Consider the following 26001-nt stretch of genomic DNA (forward strand, 5'->3'; position numbering starts at 1 on the left):
ATTTGAAAACTTGTCATTTTGTGAAAATTTTCCTTTACAGGTGTCAACCACAACATAGATATTCTTATTTCATTTCATGTCAACATAGATATTCCAATTTCTGTTATACATATTACTGTACTACATTGCATTTTTTTAAAGTACCATTGATTATTAAGTGATGATTTGTGCTGTATTCCATTTTTAAAGGGAAAACTTACAAAGATTGCTTCAAGACAAAAGTTTTAAGGAAGAGATTGTACATTTTAGCATTTCTGAAGACAATACAGTAGTGAAAACAGCCCACCGAGCCGATCTGTTTCCTATTCTGATGAGGTATTTATACTGTTTAAAACTGATTTGTTTACAAGTTGATTACAAAAACAATTGTGAATATACCGCTATGATTTTTGCAGGGATTATGATTTTTTAAATTTTATTTTGTTTATTTAATTTTATTATAAAAAAACTTATTTTATTTTATTTTGATTTTTTTAAATTAAACCTTTTGGGGAAATCAAATTGTTATAGAGACTTACTTTAAAATATTTTGTTCCTAACATAAAGAAAGATCTTGCCATGGAGTCATTTCAACAGTAATGTTAAAATTAAATCCTCTGTTCCTCTAAGCTTTATTATTGAGAAATAGTAAAAATAATTCATTGGGTATATAACTATGAGATATAAAAGCTATTGATTTTTGGTGTTGATTATTTAATCATCCACATTACAAACCTTTCTTATTAGTTTTAATTGTTTTTAATGGATTTTCTTGGTTGAAAAAGTAATAGTAACAGTCATCAAAGTGTTAGTTTCCTATTTAAAAAAACCCTTTGAGGAGGTGCCTGGGTGCTCGGTCAGTTAAGCATCTGCCTTTTTCTTGGGTTTTGATCTCAGGGTTCTGGGATCGAGTCCCAGGTTGGTCTCCCTGCTCCCTGGACACCCTGCTTCTCCCTCTTCTTCTGCCTCCCACTCCCTCTGCTCTCTCTCAAATAAATAAATAAAATCTTTTTTTTTTTTTCAAGGGGGGGGAGAAAAAGAAAAAACCCTTTGAGTTTCCATTTTAATGGGAATAAAGTAGAAAGTCCTTATTCCTCCTTCAAGAGCCTGGTATGACCTAGCTGCCGACTACCTGTCCAGCCACACCATGCATTTGCTGCCACCCCCCCGCAAAGCCCACTTCCGTGACAGTGGACCTGCTGTTCCCTATGCTTGGAACACATGACCACTAGCTCTTCTTTTTCACTCATTCTCCTCAAATGTCGTATTGTCAGGATGCCTTCCTCTATTACCTTGTGTAAAATTGCACCTTCCTCTATTCACCCGTTAGTCCCTGACCTTGCTTTATTTTTCCTCGCAATCGTGTGACATAACCTCCTACTTAGCAGTTGTCTCCCCTGCCAGAAGGTAAACCCCATGGCCTGTAGAAAATGTTAGTCAAGTTAATTTTGCGTTCTTTTATGATTAAAAAAAAAAAACCCTCTTTTTTTCTGTCTTTTAATTTACATAGGTAATCTACACAGCAGAGCAGAATTAGCAGTGGTGGTAGTGTTTGTAGTTATCCCTGTCTTGCTGCTGGATTTAACAGTAATGATTCTAGAGCAGCCCTTCTTAAAATTCGGTCTGCTCCTTCTTGTCAGGGGCTGTCAATGAGCTGCTTCCAGGGGGTACAAGAGGTTAGAGCTTTTTTTTAGAATACTACTAAGAATTTACCTTTTTCCATGGTGCCTATATTTGTGCTGAGATCACAAAACAAAGAGTGGGTAAAACTGGTGGTGCCTTAGCACTTACCAGGACAGTGGCTTCATTACCACAACCTGGAGTTAAAAAAAAAAAGAAAAGAAAAGAAAAAAAGCTCGTTTCATTTAATGTTCTTGGTGAATCTTAAGCCCTAAGTAGTTGTCTTTTTATTGTTTTATATGACAAAGTAGGAAGTGTGCATAACTCTGTGAATACGAGTTGTCTCATGGAATGGCATGTTTTCCAGATAACTGATGCAGGTTACAGAATCATTCATGGCTAAAGATCCATTCAAAGTGTAAGATAGGTAGGCGGATTTTAACGTAACAGATCACAAAGCTTCTTAATATGGTTTCAGATTCTGCATTGCAACCAGCCTTTAAGAAATAATCACTTGTTGGGGCGCCTGGGTGGCTCAGTGGGTTAAAGCCTCTGCCATTGGCTCAGGTCATGATCCCAGGGTCCTGGGATCGAGTCCCACATCAGGCTCTCTGTTCAGCGGGGAGCCTGCTTCCTCCTCTCTCTCTGCCTGCCTCTCTGCCTCCTTGTCATCTCTGTCTGTCAAATAAATAAATAAATAATATTTAAGAAATAATCACTTGTTGAAGTTTGGTGTAGTATCAAAGTGGGATATCCACAATGATCTCAAAGAATTACCTGAAAGCTTACAAAATATTTTTTCCTTTCTCCAACTGCATATGTATTTTAGGCTGGATTTTCTTCAACTATAGTATGTTACAGTTGATTGACTACAGAAACAGGAAAATCTAGTTATTTTCCAATAAGCAAGACAAAAAAGAAATGTGAAAAAAAAGAAAGTAAAACATGCCTTTAGACTCACTATTTTTGGTGGGGAGAGATTTGGAAAATAAAATTATTTTTCATTAAAATTTTTATGTTAACTCATTTTAATTTCTACCAAGATAAATATCGATAGATAAAACTTACATACACAAAAGCTCTTTGGAGACCTCAAAAATGTTTAAAAGCATAAAGGGGTCCTAATATTGAAAAGTTTAAAAAACCACTCTGTTTCAATTTTGAATGTTAAAGTAGTAACATTTATTATAAATTAACATTTGTCATACTAAGAAAGTAAGTCAGTCCTATCACTAGGCGGTATTTTATCAGGAATGGATAGTTGAATTTTATTAGAATGCCTATTAAGCATGTATTAAAATGATTATATTAACTTTTTCTGTGAGCCATTGATCTATATCAGCCCAATAGGCTTTACTAGTGATTCTTGCATTCTTGGGATAAATCTTTATTTGGCTTTAATATTGTTTTAATGCAGCACTGGATACTGTATTTAAAGAAATGGGTTTTACATTTGTAAGCAAATCAGTATATAATTTTATACTTTTATTTTTGTTCTTCAACCCATCTCATTATCACAATTATACCACCTTCATAAAAGAGAAAGGACTGTTCCTTCTTCCTCTTAGCTATGAAACTTTATAGCATGAGAATGTTTTCCTTGAAAATTTAAAAAATTCATTTGAAAAACTATATGGGTCCCATGTTTACTTATGATTAGTTCTATTCAGGTTTTCTTCTTAAGTTCCTTTTGCTTATTTGTTTTGTTTTCTTTTCTTTTCCAGAAGATTACACATTTAAGACTTTCAGGTTTCCTTATTTTACTTAACATTATATTCACTTATTTCCTTTTAATCTATGTATTTTCATTTTCATTTGGCTTGCCTATTTTACTGCTTTTTTCCTCCTACATAGAACCACCTTTCGGCTTTTATCTTTATTATTTCCTTCTTCCGGCTTCCCTCAGCCTTGTTGTTTGGGGTTTTTGTTGTTGTTGTTGCTCTTGTTTTTCTGATTTTTTTTTTTTTAAGATTTTATTATTTTACTTGACAGACAGAGATCACAAGTAGAGAGGCAGGTAGAGAGAAGAGTGGGGGGAAGCAGGCTCCCTGCCGAGCAGAGAGCCCAGTGCAGGGCTAGATCCCAGGAACCTGGGATCATGACCTGAGCCGAAGGCAGAGGCTTTAACCCACTGAGCCATCCAGGCACCCCATTTTTCTGATTTTTCTATGTTAAATATCTAATTTCTATTTTCATCCTTACTTGTTTTATAATAACCTTTTAAGTCTGTCTTATTGCTGCTATTCTAGCCTCTTAGGAAAACAGAATGACTAGTATTGTATTTTAGGATTAATGTGCAAACAAAATAATGTTCTTTTGGCTTTTTTAGAATTTTGTATGGCCGAATGAAGAATAAGACTGGCAGTAAAACTCAGGGGAAAGCCGCTTCAAGCACCCGCATGTCCATTGTCCTGAGGTTCCTTGCTGGGACCCAACCGGAGGAGATTCAGATATTCTTAGACCTGCTGTTTGAACCTGTGAAGCACTTCAAGAATGGTAGTTCTCAAGTTTCTGCTACTTTGAATGTGTATTTTCTCCTGCAGACTTAAGATGTCTCTGGCTAGGTTTTCCATGCTCTTAGACATCTTTCTAATGGGATTGTTCCTCCCAATCTTATTGGTGGCCTTTTGGCTGAAGTGGAGTTAGTTATTTTAAATTTTGATTGAATTAGGTGGAGCTCACAGTTTATCCTGGGGATTATCATCATCCATGGGTTAGTAAGCCCCTGCTTAGAAAATGTTTATTTTGGGGCATGCCTGGCTGGCTCAGTCTGTGGAGCATATGATTCTTGAGCTTGAGGTTGTAAGTTCGAGGCTCACATTGGGTGTAGAGATTATTTTTAAAAAATAAAATAAGAAAGAAAAGAAGTGGGGCACCTGGGTGGCTCAGTGGGTTAAGCCTCTGCCTTCAGCTCAGGTCATGATCCCAGGGTCCTGGGATCGAGTCCTGCATCGGGCTCTCTGCTCAGCAGGGAGCCTGCTTCCCCCACTCTCTCTGCCTACTTGAGCTCTCTCTCTGTGTCAAATAAATAAAATTTAAAAAAAAAAAAAAAGAAGAAGGAAAGAAAGAAAGAAAAGAAGTGTGCATTTTGTTGTTGTGCATTTAGGCCATTTGAAAAATAGTACTTACCCAGATAGAATGAATAGGTTTCTCCTTAGAAACTTAGGGCATACTGAGAAATTAATTTTAATTGTCTTAGTATTTATTTATTCACTGAGTCATTCATCTGTTGACTATGACTTGTTAAATACCTCCTGTACCCTGGATACTTTTGAAAATAGAAAAGTAATTATTTATTCTCTTAACCTCACCATCTAAAGTGAATAGTATAGGTATATCCAATGAGACAAAATGCTCTCTGGTATGCAATGTTAGTAGTTAATAATAATAGCTAATATTTATTGAGTGCTTACTCCATGCCCAACATTATGATGGGCCCTTTTACATCCAACTCATTTGATCCATAAAACAACCACCCGAGGTATCATTACTTGACTGTTCCCATTTTACCAATGAGGAAACTGAGGCTTAGAGAGTTTACTATTTTGCTTACCATTCAGCTAGAAAATGGTAGATCTTTCTGATTATAGAATCTCTTTCTCACCCCGTAATCGCTTTGCTTTAGGCAAACACAGGTATTTACTTGTACAGTTATATGTTGTATGAAATTTTGTGGGTTTTTTTTATGATAATGGATTCAGCTGTTAAAATGTTTTCGTTTAGTGTAATATTGCCCTGTGAAGGAAGCTGGCTTTGATGAAGACAAAGGCATTTGTTCAATGAAACAGCTTCCATTGTAAGAGGAGAGCTATATATGATACTGTTTTTGGATAGAGCATTTAGGTGTATGAATTAGCAAGCTCATGATTTCATACCAGTGGTTTGAAGTAAAGTTCAAGCAATAACAATTCAAGTCTTTTAAGTAAATTACGAAATCAGTTTGGTGCCAGTTTATAAAGGACTGTTGTTTTATTTATTCATCAGTGGTGTCGAGAGAAAACATTTGATCTTCAGTATTCTAGAAACTCCTAATGTAGCAGGCAGTACATTTTCTATGAAACTGCCCAAGTCAACATAGACAGTGAAAGCTGAGAGTGAGAAACATGCATGGGAGTTGCTAGGTGGAACAAAAGACTAATGCTATTTCAGGTTTGGGGGACTAGTCTAAATAGGATGAGAATGGAGATTTAGTTCTGGCACAAGTTTCTCCTTTATTCTCAGTTTCCTCGTCTGTAGTGTGGTAATACTAAAACCTCCCATGCCTAGTTCACTGAATTTACTGAATTTGGTAAGAGAATCAGAGGAAAATACATTAAGAAAGTATATTATCAGGTATAAATCATTGGAACTCTAGAAAATACTTTATCATTGAGGGAATTGAAAAAAAGAAGCTGTAATTAGTAACTAATATTTCCAATTGAAAAAAGGAAGCTGTAATTAGAAAGTAAGTAATACTTCCTTTTACATGATATCTTTGTTTCATTAGGAGAGTGTCATTCTGCAGTCATTCAAGCAGTAGAAGATTTGGATTTGTCTAAAGTTCTTCCTTTAGGTCGTCAGCATGGTATCTTAAATAGCCTTGAAACAGTATTAAAGAACATCAGTCATCTGATCAGTGCATACTTACCGAAGATTTTGCAGATACTGCTGTGCATGACAGCGACGGCATCACACATCCTTGACCAACGAGAAAAGGTGAGACAAACTCACTGTAGTTGCTTTTTTCTTGGGCTAGTAAGAGTCTGCATTTTACTTGGGAAATTGGTTGGGACCTGAATATCTAATAGTCTTCACTGTTTTAAATATTTATGAGCAGTTGGAGGATGCAAATTATAGGTGACCCTTGAACAACCTGGGTTTAAACTATGTGAGTCCACTTAAAAATGGAATTTTTTTTCTGATAAACATAGTGCAGCACCATAAATGTACTTTCTCTTTCTAATGATTTTCGTTTTGGTTTTTTTTTTTAAGATTTTATTTATGGGGCGCCTGGGTGGCTCAGTGGGTTAAAGCCTCTGCTTTCGGCTCAGGTCATGATCTCAGGGTCCTAGTAGGCAGAGGCAGGCGAAGAAGGAAAGCAGGCTCCCTGCTGAGCAGAGAGTCCGATGTGGGGCTCGATCCCAGGACCCTGGGATCATGACCTGAGCCAAGGGCAGAGGCTTTGACCTACTGAGCCACCCAGCTGCCCCCCTGATGATATTCTTAATAACTTTTACTCTATCTGACCTTATTTTAAAGTAAGAGTACATTATATAATAGATATAACATACAAAGTGCATGTTAATTGCTTGTTTATGGTATTGGTAAGGCTTTCAGTCAACAGCAAGCAATTAATAGTTAAGATTCTGGGGGGTCAAAACTTAGGACTATGCAGGGGTTCAATGCCCCTGACCCCTGCATTATTCAAGGGTCAGCTGTATATCACTTGTATATTTTAAAGAGACTTTAAATAATAGATGTGAGTTAGTTCTATATACGGAGATATAGCTAGTTTGTTAGTTCTATATACAGTATATATAGTACAGTTCTATATACAGGGATAGCTGATCTGGTATTTCACATTCTAATTTCAAGAGCCTAGAGGTATAAGACATCTTCCAACTTTATCCAGAATTCTTGGAGAATGAACAGAATACAGTTAGCATCACCCTTGTTACTTTGAGATAAGAGCTGCGCAGAGATCTTTGGCAAGTAAAAGCTTGCCTACTGTAAGTGCGATGTTTTGAGTAAAGATAAGTAGCAAGACCCAGCAGCCAGCTAACTGCCAGAAGCTTCACAAGATGGTGCTCAGTAAATATTTTCTGAATTGTATTAAAGACAATATATTTATGTTCTGTTGAAACAAGTTTGTGGGCATAAGTATTTGGAAAGCTTACGGAAACTTAATGTCTTTATGGACTAAAGGCCTCTTAGTGGGACTTGAAGTGAAGATCTAGACTCAAAGATTTTTGCTGTTGATTCTCAGTTAATGATAAATGGGCACAGTTTTAATTGGGCTCAAATTTGTTTCATTTGATTTGTTGATATGCCTGGTGAACAGCCTCTTAAATATGGTCATGTTAACTGAAAATTGACAGCCAGAATTTTATGCTGTTTTTTTTTTTTTTTTTTTTTTTTTTTTTGGACTACACATGGATATAAATTTCCTTTAGTTGATGAAATGCTGTCCTCTGATTACCAAGCTCCAGGGATTTAGAACATACCTTCTGTTTTTTAGGCACCATTTTATTTTCTTTATTCTTTCATTCCTTCAACAAATATTAATCGAGCCCCTGCTATGTGATAGGGACTGTTGTAAGCACTGGACATGGAACAGTAAACAGGGAAAACAAGAATTCCTCTCCCCTTATTTATTTAGTAAATATTTATTTCATGCCTACCATCTGCCAGACATCATTCTAGGTGGGGAATGAGACTCAGACAAGGACTCAATATAATGGGAGAAAAAGACTTAATAAATACAGAAATAATGAGAATAATGTCACTTGGTGGTGAGACCTGAAAGGGAAATAAATGAGAACCTCTGCAGATCTCTCTCTAGCTTTCGTCCCGCCAGTACTTCTGCCTATCAGTTCTCCCCAAGCCACACGACTCCATCTCCTCATCTTTGGAAGATGACTGGCCTGTACCTGGACTCTTCCTTCTCACACTTAGCCTGAAACTCCAAGCAGGAATCTGGGGAATGTATAGGATTCCCCTTATCAGTTTACCCCTTTAGGGCTTACTGCCCTTTGCTGCCTACTATCTAGTATCTGAAAATTATTATCTCATAGATTCTCTTCAGTTTTTTAGTTGCTTGAGAAGGAAGGCCAAATCAAGTCCCTGTTGATCCATCTTGAACAGACATGGAAAAACTATGAGAAAGGGGGAGGCTGAGAATAGTCCTCTGACAAATACAAGGCTAAGAATGGCTCCTGGTCCCAACAGCCAGAGCAGAAACCCCATAAAACCCAAGGCACCAGGAAGAATCCTAGGTAGGGGAGTGTCTCAGTAGTGGAACCAGATTAGCTCAGGAATAAAGGCTGCCCTGGCAACACCTAGCAAAGCTTACAAAGATCATGCTTTTCCCAAGTAAATTAATTACATCAGAGAACAAAACTCAAAAGCTTTCAAATGATTTAAATGAAAACAAAATTCAGTGTCTCTGACATCCAGTCAAGTTTTCCCAGGCATGCCAAGAAGGATGAAAATTTTACTCATAATAAGGAGAAAAATCAATCAATAGAAGCAGACCCAGCCTGCTTTTTGCTCAGATGATAGAATTAGCCAAAAACTTAAAATAGCTATTAGGGATACACTCCATATATTCACAAAAGTAGAGGAAAATATGAGCATGTTGAGGAGAGACGTGAAGATGTGAAGGTTTTAAAATAAAATCAAAGGATGTGATAGGAAGTGACCAAACTGGGAGTGAATGGGTGCTGCTTTTATTAGGATGGCCAGTGTCCTGTCTAAGGAAGTAGTATTTGAATTCCTCTATCGATTCAGCTGTGGGAAGAACATTTTTAGGCAGAGAAAATGACTAGTAGTGTTAAGTCCCTGAGGTAGAACAGTTTTGACAAATCTAAGAACAGACAGAAGGGCAAGTTGGATAGAGCACAAGGAGGGAGAAGAATCATATAAGATAAAGTCGAGAGGTAGGTAGGGCCTCATGGGCTCTGAGATGGATTTATTTCAAAGTGTACTGGAAAAACTGGAGAAGTTTAAAGCCAGGGAGTAATAAGGTCTGTTTGATATTTTTAAAATGTCACTCTGATTACTTTGTGAAAAAAAGGCTTGTGGGCGGCCAACACTGCAAGCTGAAAAGAGGTCTTGGAAAATTCTTTCTCTGTGTTTTATGAGAGCTTCGTGGTATTAGGGGGAATTCTGTGAGAAATTTTCATTTATGCCTTATAGTGAGTGATAGTAACTTCATACCTGGGTATATTAAATCATAAAAGGCTAGAGATTTTATAAACCCTGTATAATTTCTCTGACTTTTTGGTTAACTTAGAAGAAGTTACTCAGTAATGCAGCCTTACTTCTGAGTCAACAATCAGTGACTCAAAAGATCATTTATGCAATTTTATAGATCATTAGTTAGTGAGGTGCTAAGGTTTTTGTCAGTTTGGAGCTTTTTAAAAAAATTCATGGACAAGTTCAAAGAATTCCTTGAGGTACTGTAATGAATTACTGAATAGTAATACTGCTTAAGTAAGTTAAACTTCTACATGTGGGTATTTGAGCGAAATTATACATTTACTTTTTTTGTATCTTTTAATTCCTCCAAGACATTGACTGACACTGAAGTGTATATCATGAGGGTTATTTTAGTTTGATTTTATTATTTTGGAACATTTAAACAACGGAGTAACTTAAATGTACATGAAATTCAGTCATGTAGACTGTTCCTCTAGGAACTAAAGTCTACAATTTTCTTCATGATGTTGTGGCCATAAAACTTGATAGTCGTTATTTAGAGTATTGTGTTGTCTTCATAAATTTCAGGGTGTTTTTTAGATTTTGATGTAGCTCACTAAGGTCACATGTAAAAATATGTTGGCCACTTACATATCCAGAGACCACAGTATATTAATCGAATGGAAAAACATTTAGTGGTTGCGCCTTACCCCATTTGTTTGGTTTTTACAACATTCCTTTAAGATCTGCTAGAAATTATGCCTCTTCCCTGAAGCTTTTCCTTTTTCAAAAATTTTTTTTTTAAAGATTTTATTTATTTATCAGAGAGAGAGAGGGGGAGAGCGTGAGCACAGGCAGACAGAATGGCAGGCAGAGGCAGAGGGAGAAGCAAGCTCCCCGCTGAGCAAGGAGCCGGATGTGGGACTCGATCCCAGGACGCTGGGATCATGACCTGAGCCGAAGGCAGCTGCTTAACTAACTGAGCCACCCAGGCATTCCCTTTTTCAAATTTATAATCCGCCCCCCCCCATTGGATATCTTTGGCATTTCCAGTCTGGCACACTAGTTAATACATTTTCCTCCAGTGGTATTTTTAAGCTGAGGTCAGTGGCTGTCATGCCATTGGACTTAATGGTGGGGGTCACTAACTTATTGTGCTCTGAGCCTGAGCACACGGGCCACGTATTTGTGATTTTGTAACCAGTAGGGAAGGAGATGCCAGTAGAAGTAGCAAAGTCTGTTATGAAAGAGCTTTGCGGTTAACTCAGGCATCCACCCACTCCAGCCTGTGTGCCTCTGAACAGACAAATTATGATTTTTTTCCAAATTGCATTTTCCTTTGAACTATATGTTTTGAGATCTTCCCATACCTTGATTCAGTCGCCTCATTCTCTTATACTATATGAAGTATTCCACTATAGAGAGAGACCATAAATTCTTTAACTAGTCTCCTAGACTAATGTTAACAAAAATGATTGAAAACTCCTAGTTTTAGAAAAAATAAAAAATAATACAAGTTATGAAACAGTGAAAAAGAAAGTCACTTCATTTGAAATAAAGGTTTATTGCCAGGGGGAGGGAGGGGAGGGAAAGGGTGGCTGGGTTATGGACATTGGGGAGGGTGTGTGCTATGGTGAGTGCCGTGAAGTGTGTAAACCTGGCGATTCACAGACCTGTACCCCTGGGGCTAATAATACATTATATGTTTATAAGAAAATAAAAAATATTTTTAAAAAAAGAAATAAAGGTTTAATTTTTCCCCCTAATCTAAGGTATTTTGATGGCAAAAAATAAGAGAAAAAGGAAGGTTTGTTTTATTTAGAATGTTCTGTTCATAGGAAGGAATCAGGATTATATTTGAGACAATAACTTAGCTAAAGAAATACAACAATGTAGGACACCAAACAGCTGTTCCACTTGTGATTTTTTTTCCCCTGCAAAGGACACTTTAATGTGATTTTACTTGGCAGTGATAACGGAACACATCTCACCATTTGATTTTTTAAGTCTCTGCTTTCCTATCTTGTTCAATGAGAAAAGCAGTATGATATGATGAGTTGAATTTCCATGTAGATTAGAGCCACAGTCAATAGACTTAACAGGATGTCCAGTTTGATTCTTAGCCATCTGAGCAACAGTGCCTCCTTGAGGAATGAAGGATAAAAATGAAACATGTGTTTTTAAGAGAAGATTTTGTTTTACAGATACAGCTCAGGTTTATTAACCCACTGAAAAATTTAAGACGTCTTGGAATCAAAATGGTAACTGACATCTTTCTGGACTGGGAGTCTTACCAATTCAGAACAGAAGAAATTGATGCTGTATTTCATGGTGCAGTGTGGCCCCAGGTAAACTATTTTACTACCCTCTTCCCAGACACCTTCTGCTTCTTCCTTTGGTATGACTTCAACCAGCACAGTCTACACCCAGACATGAATGCCTATCCTGGCCTTTTCTTTTACATCGAGGCTTCCTTTGTTTCTGAACATTTTTGCTTTGCCTCCACTATCACCTAAAGCTCAAGAGCTGGTTTCTTTAATACCACGACATTTATAGTTAAGGTTAATTTGAATATGGTTGTGTCTCTTAAGCAAATGGAATATAACTGTTACAGCACCTCAGTGATGTGTCTCTGGATTTTTGACAAGCATAAGGGAAAATACACAGATACCTTTGTTACCTTGTTTGTAACCATTTTGTGATGACTCCTGTTATTTAACTATAGCTAAAAAGACTATGGAGGAGACTTGATTTTAGGAATTCTAGCTGCTTGAGCTCTGTCGCTTCTAACCAATTGAAACCTAAAGTACCTCATTCCTTCTAAGGGTCTAGCACTTCTTGCTCCATCTTTGCCATTTTCCCCCTGTAACCATTATTTTGGATTCCTTTATTTTTTTCTTCAGTCTGTCCTTTAAATGTTAACCTCTGTCCCTTGGCTGTTTATCCCTTGGCTGTTTATCCTCTTGGATTTCTGTACTTGCTCTGCTTTTTAGTTGTTTTTTCCCGACAATTCTGTATGTTTTTATTTTGTATTCTGTTTTTATTTTGTGTCCTAGATCAGAAGGCTTGGATCTGAGAGTCAGTATTCTCCTACTCCTCTGCTGAAACTGATTAGTGTCTGGAGCAGAAACGCAAGGTATGACCATTTTTCTCCCACCTTTAAAAAGGACAGTGTTTTAGACCATTCTAGTCAAAATGAGTCAAGTTACTAATAATATGATTTATGGTGAAATACTATAGGTGCAGTTAAAGAGAATAAGGTAGCTGAATTTCAGAATACACAGGTTTAAAGAAAAACACAAGCTGCCGAACAGTGTAACCCAAGAAAAATACCTGTGCATGTGTATAAATATAAAGTGAAGTAGAAAATGCCTAAAAGGATACATGAGAAACTGATAATGTTACTATAGCATGTGGAGGTTTGGGTACCCCAGAACAGGAAAGAGGTAATTTTTATGATATATCTTTAGAGTGTTCATTTATTATTTTTGAAAAAGGGAAAAATAGGGGGCACCTGGGTGGCTCAGTGGGTTAATAATAAGCCTCTGCCTTCGGCTCAGGTCATGATCTCAGGGTCCTGGGATTGAGTCCCATATTGGGCTCTCTGCTCAGCAGGGAGTCTGCTTCCCTCTTTCTCTCTACTTGTGATCTCTCTCTGTCAAATATAAAAATAAAATCCTAAAAGAAAAAAAAAGGTAAAATAACATTTTGCAATGGAAGTTAAACTTACACATATTTTAGTAAAACGCATTTTTGCTAGATTTACAGTTTCATTAAAACTTAAAAATCAGAAGTACTGTTATTGTTAGGGATGTACTTCCAACTTTTCTGGAAGAAAAGAGCTTAAGCACTTTTAGCACTAACTATGTTAAAAGTGCTTGAGCCATTTTCCAATGATGATAAAGTGGTAAAACTATCTGAATTTTTTTGGTTTTACCCTCCTGCTGATCATTAGAGGACTACATCCCTGAAGTAGAACAGTTGCTGGTTTGCCACTGGCTGGAAAGCCTTTGTGTACTCTATCCTTGTGGGTGTGTTTCCTCTGGGTAGGATGCTCCTGTCATTTGTGTGTGTCTTTCATCTTTCATACTGGGGGTGGATTCACCACCTCTCCCAAAAATGATGCTGCTCTCTGAATGTTGCATATGCTAACACGGTAAATGGTTCTTTGGTCTGTACTCCTGATTCCCATGTTGTACAGCATTGGTTTTTATGTGAGTATATATACATTCACATTCTAGAAGGTTTATAGTTGAAAAATAGCCTGTCTTCAGTACATTTCTTTTAGAAAAGGCTCATACCATGTTCACATCTCAGCTTTACAACTTAACTACCTCAGTGGCTTTAGAATCGTCTCAGTTTTTTTATCTGTAGTATAGGGACAAGGTTACCAAATTATAGAGATGTTATGAGGATTAAATGAGAGAGATACATAAAGTGCCTAAATAACAATCTTTGTGAGATGCCTGGAATTATCCATCAAATTTTAGATTTTAAAGTAATTTCCCTTTTGATGTTGGTACACACATATATTTAAACTCAATATGGAAATTCTTACTGAACTTGTTTTCAGAAAAAAATATATTGAGAAATAAGATGACAACTTCAGTGTTTTTCCTTGCAGATATTTCCCTTTCCTGGCTAAACAGAAACCTGGGTTCCCAGAGTGTGATATCCTGACCAACGTTTTTGCAATTCTCTCAGCAAAGAATCTCTCAGAAGCCACAGCCTCTATTGTGATGGATATAGCCGATGACCTTCTTAACCTTCCAGATTTTGAACCCACAGAAACACTTTTGAGCTTGCCAGTAACTGGATGTGTGTACATGGAAAGTGCAGATGGTATGTGTGCTGTACAAAGTAAATGATTCTTAGATTTCTGAAGCATTTGTGCTCTCAGAATGGAAAATTTCAACACAATTTGATTCTTTTAATTACTTTTATTATTAAAAGAATTTCTTTGCTATAGGAATTAATACCAATTCATATAAACTGAATTTTCTGTGTAGTAGTAGAAATTCGGATTATTTATGCTCCAGAAAGCTCAACTATCCATCAGGAAATTTAATAACTTCCACTGTCATGTCTCTGAATTCTTCTTGTCAAATTATCCTAACAGTTCTTTTACTAAACCAAAAATGTCTTACATAAAGCCTCAGGGGCTTTATAAATTTATAATTTAGCTAATAATACTGCTATTATGACTAAGAAAAAAGTTATTTAATCTTTATAGTTAAAATTTATTATATATATATTTTTTAATTTTTTATTTTTTTATAAACATATATTTTTATCCCCAGGGGTACAGGTCTGTGAATCGCCAGGTTTACACACTTCACAGCACTCACCAAAGCACATACCCTCCCCAATGTCCATAATGACACCCCCTTCTCCCAACCCTCCTCCCCCCAGCAACCCTCAGTTTGTTTTGTGAGATTAAGAATCACTTATGGTTTGTCTCCCTCCCAATCCCATCTTGTTTCATTGATTCTTCTCCTACCCACTTAAGCCCCCATGTTGCATCACCACTTCCTCATATCAGGGAGATCATATGATAGTTGTCTTTCTCCGCTTGACTTATTTCGCTAAGCATGATACGCTCTAGTTCCATCCATGTTGTCACAAATGGCAAGATTTCATTTCTTTTGATGGCTGCATAGTATTCCATTGTGTATATATACCACATCTTCTTGATCCATTCATCTGTTGATGGACATCTAGGTTCTTTCCATAGTTTGGCTATTGTGGACATTGCTGTCATAAACATTCGGGTGCACGTGCCCCTTCAGATCCCTACATTTGTATCTTTAGGGTAAATACCCAGTAGTGCAATTGCTGGGTCATAGGGCAGTTCTATTTTCAACATCTTGAGGAACCTCCATGCTGTTTTCCAGAGTAGCTGCACCAGCTTGCATTCCCACCAACAATGTAGGAGGGTTCTCCTTTCTCCGCATCCTCGCCAGCATCTGTCATTTCCTGACTTGTTGATTTTAGCCATTCTGACTGGTGTGAGGTGATATCTCATTGTGGTTTTGATTTGTATTTCCCTGATGCCGAGTGATATGGAGCACTTTTTCATGTGTCTGTTGGCCATCTGGATGTCTTCTTTGCAGAAATGTCTGTTCATGTCCTCTGCCCATTTCTTGATTGGATTATTTGTTCTTTGGGTTTGAGTTTGCTAAGTTCTTTATAGATTTTGGACACTAGCCCTTTATCTGATATGTCGTTTGTAAATATCTTCTCCCATTCTGTCAGTTGTCTTTTGGTTTTGTTAACTGTTTCCTTTGCTGTGCAAGAGCTTTTGATCTTGATAAAATCCCAATAGTTCATTTTTGCCCTTGCTTCCCTTGCCTTTGGCAATTTTCCTAGGAAGATGTTGCTGCGGCTGAGGTCGAAGAGGTTGCTGCCTGTGTTCTCCTCAAGGATTTTGATGGATTCCTTTCTCACTAAAATTTATTATATTTTTATGAAAATTGAGTGCTCTCCTTGTCTATCATTATGAAGATAGTATACGATTATCCCTTAATAGTTCATTAAAATCAAAACATTTATTACTTTTTTTTCAGATTCTATCACAATGGGAGGACGATTAATTCTACCTCATGTACCTGCAATTCTCCAGTATCTTAGCAAAACCACAATAAGTGCAGAAAAGGTGAAAAAGAAGAAGAATAGGGCACAAGTCAGTAAGGAACTTGGCATTCTGTCAAAGTAAGTGATATATTGGTCCTTAAAAGATAACATTACTATCCGTGGTTTTAATTTTTGCTAATTTTTTACCCAGTTTTTCAATTATTTTAATGTGGTAATAAGCTGAAAAGATTTTAAGTATTTTTAAATGCCCTCCATTTTTAAGATAACGTAGAATTCTTCTTCTCTGCCTGTATATTCATTAGAAAACTTTATGGTATCTATCTTCATTTTATTATGAGAGAATAAGCTTCAAAATTCTAAAGTAGGTTAATAGATTTGTATATTTTGTTCAGTTAGAATTTTGAGTTACATGAGATCGCATACTTTTCATTGTTTTTAAAGTTTAATTGATAAAAATAATTCATTTAAAAGAGCGTGTTGTGGTTGTTCTGTTTGTTTTTTAAGGGTCAAGATCTTGCAAGGATTTTTAAAGATTCTTTTTGACAATAGACCTAGTAATATAAAATCGTGTCTTCTGTAGCAGGGTTGTTAAACTAGAGTACAAAAAATGTTTGCATTTTAAATTATGAATTGTTACAGGACTTAACTGTTCAACGTTTATTTTTTCTGTTACCTCAACAACAAAATGATATATTAGAATCTTCCAGGAATTGCTTTGACATGTCTTATTCATACTATTGTATTTCTAAGTTATACAAAATGGGAAACCACACAAAATATACTCATTAAATTTTATCACAGGCTGTATGGTAGTGAAAAGAAAGTGAGAGATTAGGCACCATAAAGACTGGGTTTGAAAGGCCTGCTCTGCCACTTCTTAGATGTGACATCAGCTTCTCTGAATCTCAGTTTTCTTTGGGCAAGATTGGGCTAAACATTTCAACATGGAAGGCTATCGTGGGAGTTAAATTGAATACCGCATGTATAGCCTTAAACAAGTCTTGGCTCTTAAAAATGTTATTTTCTTTGTAAAGTGAGAAATTACTAATTGTCAAAAAATAGTAATAACAAAAATAATTTAAAAAAAGAAATTGCTGATATTCAGATTATAGCATCGGAGTTTCCTCTTACCTACAAAATCAGATGTTGCAAGAGAAATAGATTAGTAGCCATGAGCCTGAAGTTGGAGAGAAATAAAAGTGGACCCTGCATAGAAGTCAGTTAAACTTTTCCTACATGAACACATAAAAGCCACCTGTGTCTGTCACATGTTTTCTACAAAACGTTTAACTACTTAGAGAAATACTCTTCACTTGTGTATCTTACATATCAGTTTTTCACCTTCTCTAGGATCAGCAAGTTCATGAGAGACAAAGAGCAAAGTTCTCTGCTCATCACACTTCTTCTTCCTTTCCTCCACCGTGGCAATGTTCCTCAGGTAAAAATTCACAGGACATTGGCTTTGTCATTAAAGTGGTACTTGATTATTAAGGTTCATCCATGAGCAATAATTTTCATTGGGTAGATCCTGTGATGTATTTGCAAAAAGATTTTATACAGAAATATAAAATTAGAAATAGAGGAGACGCTTTGGGAAAGAGGTAGGAAAGGGGGGATCAAGAGGCTGGAAGCATCCTCATCAGTCCTTCATTTTTCTTTCTGTAGCTTCTAATCCATTTTTTTTCTCACTTCTTTTTTTTTTCCTCTCACTTTGATCAATAACAAATCTGGAACCCAAGAAGCGCATCATATAATCTTAAGTATGCATCACAGTTGCAGAACTGCTAATGAAAAGTCAGATTATATTAATATTACATGGAGCTAGGAGTTTCTAAAATGATTTTCCAACTTTTAGTTTAATCTCAAGTCAAATCAAATGGCTCAAACTCAGTGAGGCTTTAGTAGCTACACTGAACATCTCTTACTATACAGTAATTCAGTAGAGAAGACCACAGATCTGTAGAGAACCAGAAGTGAGGATTTTTCTTCAGCAACCTCATTTTTCTTGGCCCTTTTTGGACTGGACATAGAAGAAATTATGTTCCAAAACCATGTGTATTTTCTATTAGAATTAAAGGAAGAAACTGTTAATGGACATTATTGTGGATTTTATCTGACGTTAAAATGAAAGTTAAAACTTTCAAAGGCCTATGAAATAACTTTTCTGAATACTACTTGTGCTTATTGAAAGTTATTTATTTTTTGTGCTATAATATTAAAGCCAAGTTGACCAGTTTTCTAAATAACTAAAATGTGCTTTCTCTTAATGTTCCTTCTTAAGGATACAGAGGTTGATATTTTGGTGACAGTACAAAACCTGTTGAAACATTGTCTGGAGCCTACAAACTTCCTCAAGCCTCTAGCAAAGCTCTTCTCGGTTATTAAGAATAAGTTGTCAAGACAATTGCTTTGTACAGTTTTCCAGGTCTGTAGTACTCATTTTTACCCCAAACCACCTCTTTTTAAAAAGATCACTGTGACATTTAATACATATTGACCGCTTCCTTGGTGTCAACATGATGTTTCATATAAATTTGAGTGGAAAGAGGGAATTGAAGGGAGGAGGAGAGAAAAGTTAAGATTCGGGGCGCCTGGGTGGCTCAGTGGGTTAAGCCTCTGCCTTCGGCTCGGGTCATGATCTCAGGGTCCTGGGATCGAGGCCTGCATCGGGCTCTCTGCTCAGCAAGGAGCCTGCTTCCCCCTCTCTCTGCCTGCCTCTCTGCCTACTTGTGATTTCTCTCCATCGAATAAATAAATAAAATCTTTAAAAAAAAAAAAAAGAAAGAAAAGTTAAGGTTTTATTCAGTAATAATATGCTGTTTTCATTCCTTTCAGACTCTTTCTGATTTTGAGAGTGGATTAAAATATATTACTGATGTTGTCAAGGTAAGAAAGTCTTATATTTCTCTTTTGCTTCAAAAATATTGTCATTTTTGGGGATGCCTGGGTGGCTCAGTTGGTTGGACGACCGCCTTCGGCTCAGGTCATGATTCTGGAGTCCCAGGATCGAGTCCCACATCGGGCTCCCAGCTCCACGGGAAGTCTGCTTCTCTCTCTGACCTTCTCCTCGCTCATGCTCTCTCTCACTGTCTCTCTCTCAAATAAATAAATAAATAAATAAATCTTTAAGAAAAAAAAAAGGTATTGTCATTTTTTTTTTATTTAAGATTTGTATACCTTCATCTACATTTTCAGTGTTTCACAGTGTTTCAATGTTTTCATTTCTTGTAGCTTAATGCCTTTGATCAAAGACATCTTGATGATATCAACTTTGATGTTCGCTTCGCAACATTCCAGACTATCACCTCTTATATTAAAGAGATGCAAACTGTTGATGTTAACTACTTAATTCCAGTTATGCATAATTGTTTCTATAATATGGAGGTAGGTTTTTATAGGAAAAATTTATGAATTATTTTTCATTGTTTTGATAATACAACTATATGATTTCTTTTTTTTTTTTAAATTAACATATAATGTATTATTTGCCCAGGGGTACAGGTCTGTGAATCATTAGGCTTACACGCTTCACAGGACTCACCATAGCCCATACCCTCCCAATGTCCATAACCAAACCACCCTATCCCTACCCCCGCCCCCCAAGCAACCCTCAGTTTGTTTCATGAGATTAAGAGTCTCTTATGGCTTGTCTCCCTCCTGATCCCATCTTATTTCATTTTTCTCCCCCTACCCCCACCCATGGTCCTTCGTTCTGCCTCTCAAATTCTTCATATCAGAGAGATCATATGATAATTGCATGGCCTGATTTCTTAATTTGTGTTGTGAGCAAGACACAGATTTTTGTGTATAATTTCTTGTGGCTGCAGACTGTTTTGTTTGGTGAAGACCATATTGTTATTCTCATGATCTAAAAGACAAATATTTTGAATAAAATAATATGTGGAAGCACTTTGAAAAATACAAAAGCCATGTGCTAGAATAGGGGAAATTCATAGAGACAGAAAGTAAATCCGTGGTTACAAGGGCTGCCAGGGAGGGAGAAATGGGAATGGTGAAGAAGGACTTCTGATTGGCACAGGGTTTTGTTTGGGGCAGGGGGATAAAAATGCTCTGAAGTTAGATAGTGGTGATGGCTGCACAACCTTGTGAATATCCAAGAAACATTGAATTGTACACTTTAAAAGGGTGAATTGTATAGTATTTCAATTATATCTCAGTGTTTTGAAGTTTTGTCACTGTATTATTTGACAGTTTGCCCTCTTTTATTGATTCAGAAATATAAAGGGTTCATACTATTTTAAGTACCATGTTGCTGGACTGAATTAAAACCCAAAACTGGGGAAAATTAAACCTTTGATTTATAGTTAACCATGTAATGTCATCAGTAATCTCTTTGTGGCATTTTATAACTATTCATCTGATGTTAATGATTATGTAATATATGAAAAAGTAATCTCCCCGTTTGGGTCTGATTCTTTATATTTCATATCAAATTCTAGCACAAAGAATTCCAAATCACTGCCTGCTTAGCTGAGTTAGCAATACTTGCTCCACATTCACTACCTACATTGCTCACCCTAGGAATTGGAGCACAACTAACCAAAATTATACCAGCCAACTCTGTCGTTTTCAGTTACCACATGATACTGAATATTGAAAACAAGATTTAGTGAATCTTTTATTCTGTTTGCTTTGGGAAATAAAACTAAACAAAAAGTCTATTGCATCTTATTTTCCAAATCAGAGTGTGACTTCTCAGTAAGCATGATTTTTCAGTTATTTACTACAGGACTACCTCATTTTATTAGGCTTTGCAGATACTGTGTTTTTTGGTTTTGGCATTTTTTTTTTTTTTTTTTTTTTTTTTTTTTTTTTACAAATTGAAGGTTTGTGACAACCCTTCTTTGAACAAGTCCTATCAGTGCCATTTTCCAACAGCATTTGTTTATTTTATATCTCTGTGTCATATCTTGGTGATTCTCCTAATATTTTTTCATTATGATTATATTTATCACAATGATCTGCGAGCAGTGATTATGATGCACTAAAATAACAGATGATAGTATTTTTTAATTAAGGCATGTACCTTGTTTTTTTAGGCATAATGCTATTACACACTTAATAAATTATAGAATAGTGTAAACATACCTTTTATATGTACTGGGAACCCAAAAAATTCATTTGTTCATTTCACTCACTTTATTACGATTTTCATTTTGATCTGGTGGTCTGGAACCAAAGTCACAAGATCTCTGAGGTATGCGTGCATATTCCTCACAGCCCTACATTTAGTTCTTCCTTAGATGTGATGTACTTGGGGAACATTTCTTAGGAGGGATCTTTACATAGAGGAGTATCAACATTTTATAAACTGCTCATTGGGAAATAATATTCCATATTATAGTTATTACACAGAATAACTTTGTTTTGTTTTGTTTTTTCTTGTTTCAAGTTAGGAGACATGTCTTTAAGTGATAATGCCAGCATGTGCCTGATGAGTATCATCAAAAAGTTAGCTGCCCTGAATGTCACGGAGAAAGAATATAGGGAAATCATCCATCGTTCACTCCTAGAGAAGTTGAGGAAAGGATTGAAGAGCCAGACAGAGGTATTGTGTTTACAATGGGAATGTTTTATGTTAAAAGAAAATTGTAAACATTATAGTGGTTTTTTTTCTGTGTTTCTTTACATTATCTAGAGAGCAAATTCTTTTATTTTTATTTTTTTAATTTTTTTAAATTTAATTTTATTTTTTTCCAGCTCCAAAAATTCATTGTTTATGCACCATACCCCAGTGCTCCATGCAATACGTGCCCTCCTTAATACCCACCAAATTCTTTTAAAAAAAAATTTGTTTTTCTCAATTTGGCATTTGCAGAATATACAACAGGATTATACCACAGTGCTTTCCTGTTTAATTCAAACCTTTCCAGATCAACCAGAATTTAAAGACTTGGTACAGCTCACTGATTGCCATGATCCAGAAATGGACTTCTTTGAGAATATGAAGCATATTCAGGTAGAAAACACTTTCGTGTTGAGTTCTTTTTTCCTGCCTATAAATTAAGCATCTCAGGGGTGCCTGGGTGGCTCAGTGGGTTAAAGCCTCTGCTTCAGGTTACCTGGGTGGCTCAATGGGTTAAAGCCTCTGCCTTCAGCTCAGGTCATGATCCCAGAGTCCTGTGATCAAGCCCCACATTGGGCTCTCTGCTCTGCGGGGAGCCTGCTTCCTCTTCTCTCTCTGCCTGCCTCTCTCTGTCTACTTGTGATCTCTGTCTGTCAAATAAACAAGTAAATAAAATCTTTAAAAATAAATAAATAAAGCCTCTGCTTTCAGCTCAGGTCATGATCCTGGGGTTCTGGGATCGAGCCCCGCATCAGGTTCTCTGCTCAGCAGGGAGCCTGCTTCCTTCTCTCTGCCTGCCTCTCCGCCTACTTGTGATCTCTGTCTGTCAAATAAATAAATAAAATAGTTTGTTTGTTTTTTTTTTTTTTTTTTTTTTTTTTTTTTTTTTTTTTTTATTTATTTGACAGAGAGAGATCACAAGTAGGCAGAGAGGCAGGCAGAGAGAGAGAGAGGAGGAAGCAGGCTCCCTGCTGAGCAGAGAGCCCGATGCGGGACTCGATCCCAGGACTCTGAGATCATGACCTGAGCCGAAGGCAGCGGCTTAACCCACTGAGCCACCCAGGCGCCCCTGTTTTTTTTTTTAAATAAGCACTTCAAACTGTTCTATCTGATTTAAAAAGATATATTTTACTTTTCCAAAAAGTTTTGAGCCTCTCATTCCTTGGTCTTCGTGATTGTCAGTCAGATTAGCATAGGAAATGATCAATTTTCCTAGGGTCTGTTTTCTTTCATGGTATCATAAACCACAATAATAGTGTCACATTTCTTTGCCATTTCCTAAGTATATAAATGCTTTAGGATCCTTTGTTAAACAAATGCTATGGATTATATCTCTGGAAGCAAATCAAGGCACAGGTGTTTGTTTATGTAACACATGGACTGTATTTCACTCCTTTAATCTTTTCGTGGAATAATAACATGATACTGAAATGGAGCTGGTTGTAGGTGAGTGTATTCAGTAACTAATTCTTATTTTATCTAACTCATAGATCCACAGACGAGCAAGAGCCTTGAAGAAACTGGCAAAACAACTAATGGAAGGCAAAATTGTCCTGTCTTCTAAATCTCTTCAGAATTATATCATGCCTTATGCCATGACTCCAATTTTTGACGAGAAAATGCTCAAGGTAGGACATTAGATCAGGGAAACCATTAAACATCTACCTATACCATGACGTACATATGGGGTTGTGACATTCATATTGATGTCAACACAATTAGAGGCTTAAAATAGTTCTGAAGCCCTGAGAATGGTACTTGGCACATAGTAAATGCTCTGTAAATAGTAGCTTTAATCTTTATTTTCACTATTATTAGCCCAAAGAGGCCAACCACAAAATAGTTCCCCTCATAGAAATAAATGATCACATTACTAACATAGCATACTTTTATTTTTGTATTATAGGACTTAATTCTGATAATTACCAAAATCATTGTTTTCCCAAATGGCTCATAAGAAAGGAAGTTAAACAATAACTACCTTTTCTTTAGCACTATACCAGATACAGGAACTATTCTAAGTACTTAACATAATCTTACTTCATCTTCATCATAGCTTAACCCTATAGGTGCTGTTGTCACTATTTTACAGGAAAGTAAACTGGGAATAAGTGAGGTATTTAACTTTCTCAAAGACATACAGAATGAGAATCTGTATTTGAACTTAGGACTCTCTTCATTATTATACTACATAGTGCCAAAAACAGTGTTGTGCACATTGTAAGGCCTTAATATTTATTGTTTAGATTGATGAAATACAACACCCAAAAATTCAAGTCTAATTGAGGTGATACCAGGAGTTGTGACTTGAATTTATACTGTGTTGACCACATGGTATTGTGCAAAGTTAGGTTTCCCCTGTTGTTTCAAAAATTTTTAAAGAATTACCTAGGTAGGGGCACCTGGATGGCTCAGTGGGTTAAGCCTCTGCCTTCAGCTCAGGCCATGATCTCAGGGTCCGGGGATTCAAGCCCCACATCTGGGCTCTCTGCTTGGCAGGGAGCCTGCTTCCCTCTCTCTCTCTATCTTTCTCTCTGCCTGCCTCTCTGCCTACTGGTGATCTCTCTGTCAAATAAATAATAAATAAAGTCTTTAAAAAAAAATAAGTAAATAAAAAACATTTTTATAAGAAGAATTAACTAAGTAAATGAAAGAATACTCCCCAAAATTCCAGTTTAAAGAGTTAGTAAGCCCAGCCAACTTATACTTTGATGGCAGTAAAATAGGAAAGAGGTGTAGATGGAAAAAATAAATTATATTTAGTTTTGGTTGATGTTAACATGGTATACCCTTTTTGTGTTTTATTTTTAACATATTTGTGACTTTTTGATTTACTGTTAATTTCTGGTAGATAGCATATAACTGAGTCTTGGCAGTTTTGTCAAATCTGACAACCTCTGCCTTTTAATTGGTTTTAGGCCATTTACATTTAATATCAGTATTAATATGGTTAGGTTTAAATTGTTGATGTTTTTATTTATTTTCCATTTGTCCCTCTTTATTCTTTCCTTGTATGGAATTAATTGGATTTTTTTTAATGATTTTATTTTATCTCTATTGACTTACCAGTTATCATGTAGCTATTTTTATATAGGTTTTGGCTTTACATCAGTTTTAAACGACACTATCCATCGTTATTTTTGGTTTAAACAGTCAATTATTGGAGTGCCTGGGTGGCTCAGTCACTTAAGTGTCTGCCCTCAGCTCAGGTCATGATCTCAGGGTCCTGGGACTGAGTCCTACGTCTCCCTCCTTGCTCAGTGGGGAGCCTGCTTCTCCCTCTACCCCTCTCCCTGCTCGCCTTCTCTCTCTCTTTCTCTCAAATAAAGAAAATCTTTTTAAAAAATAGCCAATTATCTTTTAGAGAGAGCTTTCAAAATAAGGAAAGATCTTTTATATTTGCTTACATATTTGTGATTTCTGGTCACTTCCAGTTAATTACAGTTTTCCAGTCATTCCTTTGGGTAGATCCAGACATATTCCTGTTTCATTTTACTCCTAACAGGAAGACCTCCTTCAGATTTTTTTTTTGTGGCACGGGTCACTAATGATGAGGTCTTTCAGTTCGTATTTGTCTTTTCTCATTTTTGCTCTTATAGGTAATGTTTCTAGGTATGGAATTCTAGATTGACAGTTATTTTTTTTCCTTTCTTTTCTTTAAAGAGAATTGCTCTACTGTCTTCTGGTTTATATCACTTCCAACAAAAAGTCATTCCTATCTTTATTCTTCCTAGTGTAATGTACCCTTTTTTTTCAGCCTGCCTTGAAATTTTTCTCTTTATCACTGGTTTTAAGCCATTTGATTACAATGTGCCTTAGTGTAGTTTTCTTCATGTTTCTTTTGCTTGGGCTTTATTGAGCTTCTTGGAGCTACTGAGTTGTAGTGTTCTTCAAATTTGTAAATTTTTGGCCATTATTTTTTCAAGAATACTTTGGGTCCCCTTCTTGCTTTTGGAGACCCCACTATATATTAGGCCACTCAGAATTGTTCCAAACACACTGAGACTCTTCTTTTTTTTCTTTTCTTTTTTTTTTCCCCCATTACTTTTTTTTTCTGGGTTTCATTTTGTTTTACTTTTGTATCACTGTGTCTTCAGGTTCGTTAATCTTTTTTTCTTCCGAGTCTAATCTGCTTTTAATCCCATCTAGTGTGTCTTCCCTCCCAGAACTGTCTTTTCCATTTCTAGACATTCAGTTTGGGCCTTTTTTATACCTTACCTCTTTCTCTCTAACATGTTCTTGCTTTCCTGTCCCTTCTTGATCTTATGGAATGTAATTTTATCATATGTCTTACTGCCTTTGTCTACTATTTGTCTATCATA

The 26001-nt window shown here is 36.3% G+C and overlaps 1 protein-coding gene across 1 annotated transcript in view; it reads left to right on the forward strand.

Moving 5' to 3' along the window:
- Positions 1 to 26001, forward strand: part of UTP20 (UTP20 small subunit processome component) — a 97165-nt gene that overhangs the window by 41831 nt on the left and 29333 nt on the right. The window contains exons 25-38 of the mRNA XM_059186651.1: positions 190 to 315; positions 3929 to 4095; positions 6086 to 6294; positions 11703 to 11846; positions 12555 to 12634; positions 14123 to 14340; positions 16065 to 16209; positions 17443 to 17530; positions 18374 to 18517; positions 18928 to 18978; positions 19324 to 19476; positions 21506 to 21661; positions 21932 to 22072; positions 23170 to 23307. Of these exons, the coding sequence (XP_059042634.1) occupies positions 190 to 315; positions 3929 to 4095; positions 6086 to 6294; positions 11703 to 11846; positions 12555 to 12634; positions 14123 to 14340; positions 16065 to 16209; positions 17443 to 17530; positions 18374 to 18517; positions 18928 to 18978; positions 19324 to 19476; positions 21506 to 21661; positions 21932 to 22072; positions 23170 to 23307 (1960 nt within the window). The remainder of the gene's footprint in view (positions 1 to 189; positions 316 to 3928; positions 4096 to 6085; positions 6295 to 11702; positions 11847 to 12554; positions 12635 to 14122; positions 14341 to 16064; positions 16210 to 17442; positions 17531 to 18373; positions 18518 to 18927; positions 18979 to 19323; positions 19477 to 21505; positions 21662 to 21931; positions 22073 to 23169; positions 23308 to 26001) is intronic.

The sequence above is a fragment of the Mustela lutreola genome, chromosome 8, assembly GCF_030435805.1.
Source record: "Mustela lutreola isolate mMusLut2 chromosome 8, mMusLut2.pri, whole genome shotgun sequence".
In the NCBI taxonomy this organism is placed as follows: domain Eukaryota; kingdom Metazoa; phylum Chordata; class Mammalia; order Carnivora; family Mustelidae; genus Mustela; species Mustela lutreola.